The sequence below is a fragment of the Rhincodon typus genome, chromosome 7 (genome assembly GCF_021869965.1).
Source record: "Rhincodon typus isolate 14 chromosome 7, sRhiTyp1.1, whole genome shotgun sequence".
Taxonomy (NCBI): Eukaryota; Metazoa; Chordata; class Chondrichthyes; order Orectolobiformes; family Rhincodontidae; genus Rhincodon; species Rhincodon typus.
Window position 1 is genome coordinate 22,596,602 of NC_063338.1, and position 12,353 is coordinate 22,608,954.

General features: G+C 41.9%; 2 protein-coding genes across 2 annotated transcripts in view; both read right to left on the bottom strand.

The window, feature by feature from the left end:
• LOC109937504 (collagen alpha-3(VI) chain-like) overlaps positions 1-12,353 on the bottom strand; it is a 747,545-nt gene that overhangs the window by 350,530 nt on the left and 384,662 nt on the right. The gene's annotated exons all lie outside the window — the stretch shown is intronic.
• The window catches only part of LOC109937491 (collagen alpha-3(VI) chain-like), an 88,137-nt gene that overhangs the window by 62,992 nt on the left and 12,792 nt on the right, over positions 1-12,353 (bottom strand). Inside the window, exon 2 of the mRNA XM_048598713.1 lies at positions 6,354-6,463. Coding sequence (XP_048454670.1) covers positions 6,354-6,463 — 110 coding nt within the window. The remainder of the gene's footprint in view (positions 1-6,353; positions 6,464-12,353) is intronic.

The following is a 12,353-nucleotide window of genomic DNA, read 5'->3' on the forward strand; positions in this document are numbered from 1 at the left end:
AGGAAAGCCAGAAGTGAGTAATCAAACTCAATGAACACCAGAGTTTAAATACCAGGTGGGAAAACACAACAGCCCTTCATCAGAGGCTGCACTGATGATGTTACCCAGCAGGGTAATGAAACGTCTGCGGAACAACGAACCAGCTCAGCGAGCCAACCAACCACAACATTTTCATTCAGTTTATATAATAGCATTTTCACCTCCACCACTGTAGCTTTGGAGAACAGAGAGCATCACTTGCAGAGTTTAACAGTTGAAAATTTAACATAAGTGAAAATTTGCTGGGGAGGGGAAAGTAAAGCATTGCTTTCCGTCACCAAAAACTTCCAAGAAGATATTTCATTTCATTTATGAAGATCTTAAAGTAGATCAAGCAATTAGCTACAAAAACTAAGATCTACAAAACAAGTTGGTTATATACCTAAGCTGATTATAACAGGGTTATATAAGAATGGCAATGCAACAATTGTTTTGCAACTCCAGCAAGTGCGAACTTCTGGAGAAATATCTTCATTCAACATATCCTAGTCTTTATAATTCTCTCTCTTGGAGAGCTTTAGCTGCTTAGTCATTAAGTAAACTCAAAACAAATATCAATAGATTTTTGGGTGTAAAGTGATTCAAGAGATATGGGAATGGTGTTGGAAGGTAGAGTTGGGAGTGAATGGTTAGCTATAATCTTATTAAATGTCAATTCAAACGCAAAGACTTAAATTTATGTAATCCTGCATCCATTTCTTATATTTATATACTTGCAGTCTCTACAGTGTTTGACCTTATTTCATCAAAACATCTCTGCTGTAACTGCTCAACCACAGCGTCTCCTCCACTGTCAATCATATTGTCTCTCATCCTGGTTGACCTGTCAGGCAGAACCTTTATCTCTACTCCCTTAAATCTACAGGACATGGACTTATTGTGGATAATGGATTTAATTATTTGATCACCATCTCTGACTCAAACACAAAAAGAACTAGATGGTCCTGCTTTCATATGCCAAAGCTGCTCACTACTTCGACATTACGCTGGACTGCAGAAAGAACTTCCAGCTTCCCCTCTCCACAGCAAATCATTTTCTGACACCCTTCTTTCTTGTTTCTTCTTTCTTCACATGCAAATAAACAAAGGTCACAGATTTCTTGCTAGGATTGAGATCGTCCAATCAGCTTTCTCTCACACTCTGTTACAGTGACAAAGTAAAACTATCCGTCGTTCTCCTTCTCAAACTGCAATGTTCGATACAGTTGACCACGCCATTCTCCTGAAATGCATATCCACTGTTGTCAAGGTGGATGCAATTACACTTAACTGGTTCTATTATTAACTATCTAAACATTGCTGTAAAATTACCTTTCAATTGCTTATTCTTTTACTCCTGGACTATTACCACTGGTGTCCCCAATGGTGTGTCCTAGTACCTCTTGTATATCTCATGTATCTACTGGAGTAACATGTTTGGAAAGACAGCATTAGTTTTCACAACTAAACTGACATCACCATATTTACCATGCCACCATGTCAAAGAACTCCGCAGCTATTTCTATATTATCATTGCTCTTCTGATATTGAGGCCAGATGGGCAGAAAGTTCCCTCAAATAAGTATTAATAAGATGAAAGTCATTGGGCAGCATTTTCTCATGTTGAGTTAGAGTTAGTGTTTAGCCGAGTGGGATTCAGCTCAGAGCGATTTTTCTCATCCAGTCTTCTGCTCGTCATCTCATTTATTAGGTAACTGAGACCTTGGGCACCCTTCCCGTAGAATCATGTGGCCAGTGGGGTACAGGTTCACTCTTGCCTAGGCCTCCCGTTATTCTAGCACCTTGGTAAAGGCCCACCACCTCAGATGCTGTAAGCCAGGAACTAGCCCTCACACTCTGGTGCTCGACCTAATCACTGAGGCCTACAAGCAAGCCCTCTGCTCTGTCGACATCTCTGGACGTCGTTGTGGACAGAGTGGTGGAGAGGGGGGTGCAGTCCTTTCACCTGTGGAATACCACAGTAGAGTTCATAATCAGACCAAGCCTGCCCAGACACTAGTTTCAGCCCAGGTCAGCGCTGCATCTTCTCCCTGCTACCTCACAGTCACGAGCCACTCACTCACTCTAACACTGCCACTGCACACTCCTCTTACCAAGGCTTATGGACTACAGCTCTCACTATTGCATGTAACACACCCTCTCAGTGGTTCTCGTCCTCCTCGTCCCCTCAAAATACTAACCTTTCCTGCCCCCTGTGCTTCTGACTCCGTCAGTGGGGACACCACCACCTCTCTTGTTTTTACATGATTACTGACTGGTTCCTCCATTCAGTTCTACCACACTCAATCCCTCCTTTGTCTCATTGGAAGAAATATTGGCCCTCAGCACTTTGACTGTTACACCTGGAAATCCACAGGCTGTTTACATTTGACCTACAGCACTGGTGTTGGTCAAGTCCCCAGACTGCAAGGACATGGGTTCCCAGACTCTATTAGGGTCAAGTGCCTGAATCGCCACGGCCATATCCCTGGAATAGAATAAGGTGAGCCCCTCAACTGACTGTGGCAGCACTCAATGACTGACTGTAATCCCCCTTCACCCCACTAAGGGTTATTACTTTCTGATTGTCATGCATGCTTGTTTGGAATGCTTGCAGTATTTTCTGCATAGGCTGCCTTACAAGCTGCATTTGTAACATTGATGTACACAGAGCGACCTTCCCCCTTGAGTGAGTTCTGAAGAAGGATTACTGGATCTGAAACGTTAACTCTGATTTCTCTTCACAGACCTGCTGAGTTTCTCCGGCAATTTCTGTTTTTGATGCCTCCTTGACTGCTCTCCACTATGACAGGCCTCTCTGTCTGTGCTATAAAAGGCAATGGATGCTGCAGAGGCTGGGAAGCCATAACTAAGACCCTGAGTACTAAGAAAGCAATGTGATGCATACAGAATCTGGCAGCCTGTAATTTGGGGCTGAAGTCAGTAAGTGTGTGCTATGAAAGGAATGAGAAGTATACAGGGGCTGGCAGTCTCCAAGCAAGTGCAACATCAGTGAGCACTAAGAGATCAAGCTAGGAGCCATAAGATGCTTCCTCTGCAGATGGAAGAGACGTGTATACCTCTGCATGCAGGGTGATATGGCAGAAACATGCAAGACATAGTCATAGTCCCTAAACACCAAAGTTATGAAGGTCTGGTGGTGCAAGGGTTGGTCTGCGAGCAGGCATTATGACACAATGATTTGCCAATGAGGGGCTGAAGAGGATAGTGGCGATGGAGCATGCGGGGACATTGTTCTGAAAATAGAATTGTATCATGATCTGGACAAACATTCAGTGAGCAAATGAGCAGGCAGCAAGGTGGGAACGTAGAACCCTTATTGAATAATTGGGACCTGGCAGTCTAATATTAAATTTCAGGTTTTCCATTCCCATCCACCCACTAGCTTCAGGATAGATGACACTGTGGTGGCGTGTTACAACTTAGTCAGAATGTCCTGATTGCTGGATGTTGCAGTCTGCAGCTATAAATAGTGAGGGCAATGAAAAATATGGGCATTTTGATTTTAAATAATCACCTGTTGTTGACAGACCATGCTTAAAATGCTAATCAAATAAATATACATTTTTTCCCTTTATTTTGCAATTACAATTAAGTTTTAAGTGAATTATTTAAAAATGAAATGTCCTTTTTACATTAACACAATTACATTCATCAGTTCATTTATTTTTTTCATGTCCTTTAAAAGGTTAATCTTTGGATTTGTTTCAAGACTGCGTCTGCGGACAAAGATACTGTACCGTGGCTGTGTGATTTTTTTTTCACAATCCAGCTGTCAAGTTCAAACCCCAACGTGGCTTATACTGGAAACATTTGCATGAAAGCTGTGGAATTTTTCTAAAAACTGACACCCTTACCCAGCCCGGTCCATATGTAACTCTTAAGGGCTGCCTCACTAAAACCAGGGAAGGACAATAAACTTTGTGTTTCAGAGTCACACACATTCCAAACAAGAACAAAGTATAGTGAGGCCAAGCATTTTATTCTACAGCAATTGGAAAGAAGTTTAAGCTATCTTTGAGAGTTCTGAGTATTTGCAGTTTGCAATCTGAGTCTGCGGATTTTAAAGAATCCCCAAGCAGCACCACACGCATTAACTGGAGAATGAGTGGAAGGCTATGTTTTTTCATGTTGTGAGGACTTATAAGTTTCCATGAAGCTAAAGGTTGGATTTTCCAAAGATTATTTTCAGACTTCTGCTCCTTTTATGTACGTTTGGCAAGTTTAAAAAGGACTTATATTTATGAACAAATATTTTTAATTAAAATGATGTACCCAAATCAATACAATTTAAGCAGTTGAAAAATCTGATCTTAAATCATTTGTTGACAATTAAAGAAAGATTCAGATTATTTATAGAAACTGGATTACTTGCTGTTGTAAATTCAATTAAATAAATATATACAAAATGAACTCTTCAGCCCAGTATATCTGTTCTGGCTCTTTGAAAGCACTATTCAATGAATCCAATTCCCCTGTTCTTTCTCCATTGCACTGTTAACTTTTATTTTCAGTATCTATTTCTCTGTTGAAATGTATTCTTGAATCTGTACCCACCAGCTTTTAACATGTGGCATTCCAGATCTTTGCAACTCACTGTGTAAAACAAATGTTCTCAATTCTCTGCTAATTCACTTTTCTGTTGCCTTGAATCTATACCATCCAGTTACTGACAATTCTATTACTGGAAGCAGTTTCTGTCTTTTTAATAATTACAACAATTCATGGTTTTCAATACCTTAATTCTCATCTGTACCTTCTCAACTTCAAGGAGAACATCCAACTTCTTCTTTTCTCCACATAACTGAAATCTCTCATCATAACATTCTAGTAAATCTCTTCTTCACCCTCCCCTGAACCTTGACACCCTACTAGAAATGTGGGGCCAGCAACGGACAGTACAGCAGTACCTCCTCTTCTCAAGAGGTAGTGGGGCAGGTAGCAAGACAGTAAATAATCGGGTGAGTTGGTACCAGGGAGAAACCTGCTCCTTTCTGGCCACAAGAGAAAGTAACTTCTGTGCGGGAAGGCCCATGATCCGGCTTCACGACATGTCACCATTTAAGGTGAGTGACAGCCTTTCCAACTGGCAATGTTGTGGGAATCACCTTATGGGGAGGTGATAGCCTAATGGTATTATGGCTGGACTTTTAATCCAGAGAATCAGGTAATGTTCTGAGGACCTGGGTGCAAATCCCACTATGGTAGAAGGTGGAATTTGAATTCAATAAATAAAAATCTGGAATTAAGAGTCTAATGGTGACCATGAAACCATTGTCGACTGTCAGAAAATCCCATCTGGTTCACTAATGTCCTTTTGGGAAAGAAGCTGTCATCCCTGCCTGGTCTGGCCCATATCCAACTCCAGACCCACAGCAATGTGGTTGACCCTTAGCTGCCCCCCCGGGCAAATGGGGATGGGCAATAAATGCTGCCTAGCCAGCGATGTCCACATCCTGTGAATGAGTGAAAAAAACAAGGTTGGGTAGTAACGTTATGGTATTCTGGGGTGTGGGACCTGGTGGTATTGTGGGCTTTGGGACCTGAAGATATAGTGAGGTTGGAGCCTGGTGATTTAACTAACTCCACAGAGGCTTGTATCCCATCACCAAGTCACCCTTTATTTACACGTGCATAGTACTTGATACTGGCACTGCTTCCTCAGAGCCAGCTCTCAGAGTGAACAGAACCTCTGACATGCCTGTTTATATCTGTCAGCCAGGGCTCCCTGATTGGACCAGGGAATCAGGGAACTCCTATTCTATGAGGTCCACATAGCTGACCTCATTACAATCACTACAGTGGTGTTGTGGGATTTGGGGCCTGGTGATGTTGTGAGGAGAAAAGGCGAGTAGCGGAGCTTGAAACCAAACCAAGTAGAAGCATGGAATAGCATCTTTTGGTTAAGGTAGCTGTGGGGCCTCAACCATGGAGGGTCGTCAATCTGACACTGAGATTCAGAGGTATTCAGATAAAAGCATTTACCTTTTGAATCCACAAAGAGAAACTACCAGAACTTCCACGTTTGTGAAATTTTGAAAGCAGAAGGACAATGGGGTATGCAGTTGCAATTCACCTCCTTGGATTGGATTAGTCACCCAGCTCAATATGCGGCTTCATTTGAACCAGAGGTGGACAGATCAGAGACACGTTCGGGTTGGGAATCCTAAGTGTCCTAAACATGCCTGCCCTTATTGGTTAAAAATTCAGCCCAATGTCTGTGAAATTGTGTCCCACAGTGGGCAATTGGGATTTGCTATTCACATCTTTTCCTTTAATACCTCGATATATTGCACTGTAGTGTTACCTCTTACCTTGCTGAAGGGAATCACTGACAAAGAATGAAAGGATTAGACCAAAGACAGCCAGCAGGGGCATTGTGCGGTACATTTTCATTGTTGGGTTAAACCGTTGGCTGCACCACCTGGAATCAAAGAAAATTTTGGTCATATTTAAAAACCTTGCACAGGAAAAGGTTAAATAACAGGTTCACAGACAATCTTATGCTCAGCTTTAAAATTGACAATTTTATTTATTCAATCAATTAAGATTCCCACTGTTTTGAAATGAAGATTCAACCCATCATTTCAGACCCCAATTGGTTCTTTCCCAGCATCTGCAATACGCGACACTGTCTTGTCTGTCTTCCTTCCAAAAAACAGAAATCGTTTAGGAGCCAACTGGAACTTTGTGTCTCAAACCCTACACCCTCCAAAGGAGGCAGATAGCCCATAAAATAAGGCACCATGCCATTAATGGTTTGCTGGCCGCTGGGCTGCCCACCACTTGCTCAAATTTAATAGGATGGTGGGGACAGAGAGGACTGCATCCAACTTACACTTTAACAGGTTGCTCCTTCCAGAGCTGCAAGGAATTGGTTTATCCTTTTCTAGGACTCTTTACCCACCTGGCCAAGGTCTGCCTGAGATCTCCAAAGATCCATTGTTGAGCCCAGCCCAGCAGTAGGCACTGATCCTGGTCATGCTGCTGGTGATGCTGCCAGCATCTTATCTGCGGCTCTCTGAAGCATGACTTTCTCCTGAAGAGGGCGACAGTCTCACCTCATAACAACTAAAAACTGGCCAGGTGAAAAATTAAAGCTGGGAAGGTGGTCAGGAGATGATTCGGGCTCTGGGTTGATATACAATCATGTACAAATGTCTGTCTTAGTATGCCAAAGTCATGTGATCTCTCCCTTGAGGCACACACCCTGTAAACAGCCATCTTAAGCTTCACTTCAGTAAAGCCCTTGTATTAAACACAGTTCTGAGGAAGGGTCACTGCATCTGACACGTTAACCCTGGTTTCTCTCCACAGATGCTATCAGACCTGCTGAGGTTATTCAGCAATTTCTGTTTTTGTTTCTGATTGCCAGCATCTGCACTTCTTTCGGTTTTTATTTTGTTAAACACAGTGCTGCTCATTTCACTGAAAAAAAGTCTCGTTTCATAAGACCACAAGATATAGGAGCATAATTAGGCTATTTGGCCCATTGAGACTGATCTGCCATTCAATCCTGGCTGATATGCTTCTCAGCCTCATTCTCCTGCCTTCTCCCCTTAACCCTTGATCTCCTTACTAATGAAGAACCTACCTATCTCTGTCTTAAAGACACTCAATGATTTAACCTCAGTAACCTTCTGCAATATTAAGATCCACAGTTTCACCATGTTCTGGCTGAAGAAATCTTTCCTCACCTCATTTCTAAAGCGCCATCCCTTCTTTCTGAGGTTGTGTCTTTGGGTGCTAGTCTCTCCTATTCGTGGAAACATCTTCTCCACATCCACTCTATCCAGGCTGCTCAGTATTCTGCTCTCTGACTTTTGCCATTATGAGTAGCAGACATGCCCTCAGCGTTTAATTTAGCCCATTATTTTCTGATTAACTTACACTCTCAGAAACGTTTCAAGGTCAGTCGTGCATCAAAATACACACTGACCATTCACTTATATTAAGAGGTGATTGTAAATAATTGATCAAACTAGGTTTAATTTGATATTAGCAAAATGTCTATGATTGAAGGCATCTGCATGTTGAAATATTGTCGCAAGAACCCAACAATTCTTCCAAAGTTACTTGATCATACAATGTTAGCTACAACATATCATGCGATTAAACAGAACTGATTTATTCGTTCTACAGCAGAGATAATTGCAATCATAGCAAGAAAATCTTATCTTGACATCAGAAGAGATTGTATGGACGATCATGGGTCTGGTTTCTGGAATGACTTCCCCGAGTCTGGTTCTGCTACCGTATTCAGCAAATCCAATTTCTCTCTTGCATATTTTCTTATCAACTATAATGGCTCAGTCTGCTGCCTCATTGTTAATCATTCATGGGCAACATAAATCAGATTTAATTACAGCTCTTTCAAAGCAAGTTCTTGGTCCATTGTCAGTTGCTTTTCAGCAGATCCATGCAGTTATCCTTAATATTTGAATTTCTCTCCAACTCACATAAGTTCTTTTCTTACTCATCAATCAATATTAACGGAGTGAACATTAGTCCATGCATTTCCATAGATTATTTTTATACATGAGCAGCTGTGGTTTTTGTGTCGTACTGTTGTAATATAGGATAACAAAAGTGCACAGATAAGCATGGACATCCTGACATAGCTGAAAAAAATAGCCAAATAGGTACAACCAAGTCCATATTTGCTTTCAATAATAAAACATATAATTGAATGTCCTTCTTTGCTCATGAATGTCTTCTGGAAGCTTAAGTAAGTTGAAATGCAGCAGTTTGGTACAACATTTAGAAGGCACCTGGATGCGTACATGAGTAGAGGGTTTAGAGGGATGTGGACCAAATGCTGGCATATGCGACTAGATTAATTTAGGATATCTGATTAGCGTGGACGATTTGGACCGAAGGGTCTGTTTCTGTGCTGTACAACCCCATGACTCTATAACTGAGTGGCATTCTCAGTCATCTCAGAGGGCAATTAAGCATCAATGGGGTGGCATGGTGGCTTAGTGGTTAGCACTGCTGCCTCACGGTGCCAGCAACCCGGGTTTGATTCCAGCCTCAGGCAACTGCCTGTGTGGAGTTTGCACATTCTCCCTGTGCGTGCATGGGTTTCCTCCCACAGTCCAAAGATGTGCAGAGGAGGTGGATTGGCCATTTTGTATTGCCCACAGTGCCCAGGAATGTGTACATTAGGTGGGTTAGACATGGGAAAATGCAGGGGTAGGGAAATGGGTCAGGGTGGATGCTCTTCAGAGGGACGGTGTGGACTTGTTGGGCCAAATGGCTTGTTTCCACACAGTAGGGATTCTATGATTCCATGATATGACAGAAGCTCTAAGACACATGTCAGCCAGACTGTGTAAGGGGAATAAGTTCCCTTCCTCAAAGGCAAACTAGTGAACCAGATGTTTTTTTTATGACAATCCAGTGGTTTCACAATTACAATTACTGGGAGCACAGTTTTATTCCAAATTTATTAATTAATTGCATTTAAATTCCTCCTGCTGCTGTATTGGGATTTGAACTCATGATGTTAGAGCGTTAATCAAGGACTCTGGATTACTGTTCCAACAAGTTAACCATTATATCATCATTTCACTGACGGACATAAATTGGACACAGACATGTGCTGAACCTATGGAGATTATTTGAAGGTCACTGAATGTGCAGTGCCACCTTGTTCTGTACAACTTTATAAGTATAAATACCATCTTGACAATAATCGTAAATCAGGAGGTGGAAGGGAGAGAGGAACTTGGCAAAATTACAATCCTGTGGGAAATGGTACTGAGCAAAGCGGTAGTAGCTGTGTTGGTGTTAATATTTCAAAATTCCCAAGACTCAGGAAAGGTTCCACCAAACTGCAAAGTAGCACATATAACCCTTCTATTCAAGACAAAAGGGAGGCAGAAAACAAGAAACTATAGGTCAATTAGCTTGACGTCTGTTAGAGAACATAGAACATAGAACAGTACAGCACAGTACAGGCCCTTCGGCCCACGATGTTGTGCCGGCCTATTATCCTACCCTGCATTCCCTACATTTTACTATCCTCCATGTGCCTATCCAAGAGTCGCCTAAAAGTCTCTAAAGTATCTGACTCCACTACCACTGCCGACAGCACATTTCACACGCCCACCACTCTCTGTGTGAAGAACCTACCTCTGACATCTCCCCTAAACCTTCCTCTAATCACCTTAAAATTATGCCCCCTCGTAATAGTCATTTCTGCCCTGCGAAAAAGCCTTTGACTATCCACTCTATCTATGCCTCTCATCATCTTGAAAGCCTCTGTCAAGTCACCTCTCATCCTTCTTTGCTCCAATGAAAAAATCCCTAGCTCCCTCAACCTTTCCTCATAAGACTTGCCTCTAGTCCAGGCAGCATCCTGGTAAATCTCCTCTGCACCCTCTCTAAAGCTTCTACATCTTTCCTATAATGAGGTGACCAGAACTGAACACAGGATTCCAAGTGTGGTCTAACCAGAGTTTTATAGAGCTGCAGCATAATCTCACGGCTCTTAAACTCAAATCCCCTGCCAATGAAAGCCAATACACCATACGCCTTCTTTACAACCCTATCAACTTGGGTAGCAACTTTGAGGGATCTATGGACGTGGACCCCAAGATCTCTCTGTTCCTCCACGTTGCCAAGAATCCTGCCATTAACTCTGTATTCTGCATTCAAATTCGACCTTCCAAAATGAATCACTTCACACTTTTTTATGGGGAAGGTGTTAAAATTGATCATGAATGAGATTATAGTTGCACACGTGAAAAACATCTCAAGGCAATTAGGGGGAATGAGGGCAATCATTTTTAATGAATTTATTGGAATTCTTTAATGGAGTAACATGCACTGTGGATAAGGGGGAGTCTATAGACATTTTGTATTGGATTTCATTTGCATTTGATAAGATACCATATTAATATTTATTGTAGGAAATAGGATCTCATGGGATGGGGAAAACATATTGGCATGGATAGAAGATTGGCTGGCTGACAGAAGACAGAGAGTATACATAAATGAGCATTTGTCTGATTGGTAGGATGTGGAACAGTACCATAGGGGTCTGTGCTGAAGCCTTGACATGTTAAAATTCACAATGGCTTAGATAAAGGGAGTGAAGACATGGTAGCAACATTTGCAGAAGACACCAAGATAGTTAGGAGCATATGTTGTGAAGAAAACATAAGGATGTTGCAGACAGACATAGACAAGTTGAATGATTAAGCAGGGTATAATGTGTGTGTTATTGATTTTGGCAGGAAGAATAAGAAAAGATTATAGCTTAAATGGAAATTGACTACCGAATTCCACAGTATAGCGGGATTTAAATGTCTGGTTCATGAGCTGCAAAGTGTTAGGATAAAGGTACAGCACATAATCAAGAAGGTTAATGCAATGGTCTCCTTAATTATGAGGAGAACTGAACATAAAAATAAGAATGCTCTGCTTCAGTTATGTAGGCAGTTAGTGACAATCACATCATGGATATTTATGCAGATTAGGTCTTCTTATTTAACGAGGACTGTAAATGCATCAGAAGCAGTGCAAAGGAGGGTTACTAGATTGATATCTGGAATCGATGGATTGTCTCATGATGACATAGATTGGACAGGCTGGATTTGTTTCCACTGGAGTTTAGATAAGAAAGGGATGACTTGATTGAAGTGTATAAGATCCTGAATGACAATGGGGACAAGGAGAGAATGTTTCCTTTTGTGGGTCAGTCCAGAAAGAGAAGTTTTAAAATTTGAGGTCATTATTTCAGAACAGAGATGGGATGTCTTTATTTCTCTCTCAGACAGGGTTGTGTGATTTTGGAACTCCTACTCAGAAGGCAGTGGAGGTAGTGTGATGAGATATTTTTAAGTTAGGTTCTTTTTAGGCAAGAGAATCAAGGGTTATTGGTTTAGATGGGAATGTAAAACTTAAAACACAAACAGATCAGCTCTGGCGTAATTGACTGGAGGAGCAGGCTCCAGGGGCCAAATGCACCATTTCCACTCCTATTTCACATGTTTATATGTTTGTAATGTGACTGACCACCTCTCTCAGCCCTGTATCTACCAACGTTCTAAACACTCACGTCCTTTCAAACCTTTCCCCGACTGATAGCCCCGCAGACTCCCGCATCTCACCTTCCCATTCGATCATCAGTCAACTGCATCCTGACCCCACTACCCAGCGCTGATTAAATTGTACCACCCATCACCCCTCCTGATCTGCTGACCACCCCACCCCACCCAAATTCCATCCTCAATTTTGATTTTCCTTCCTGATTCCCCTGTTCATTAATAATGCTAATGGCTCTTTCCTCAGGTTCTGTCTCTTCA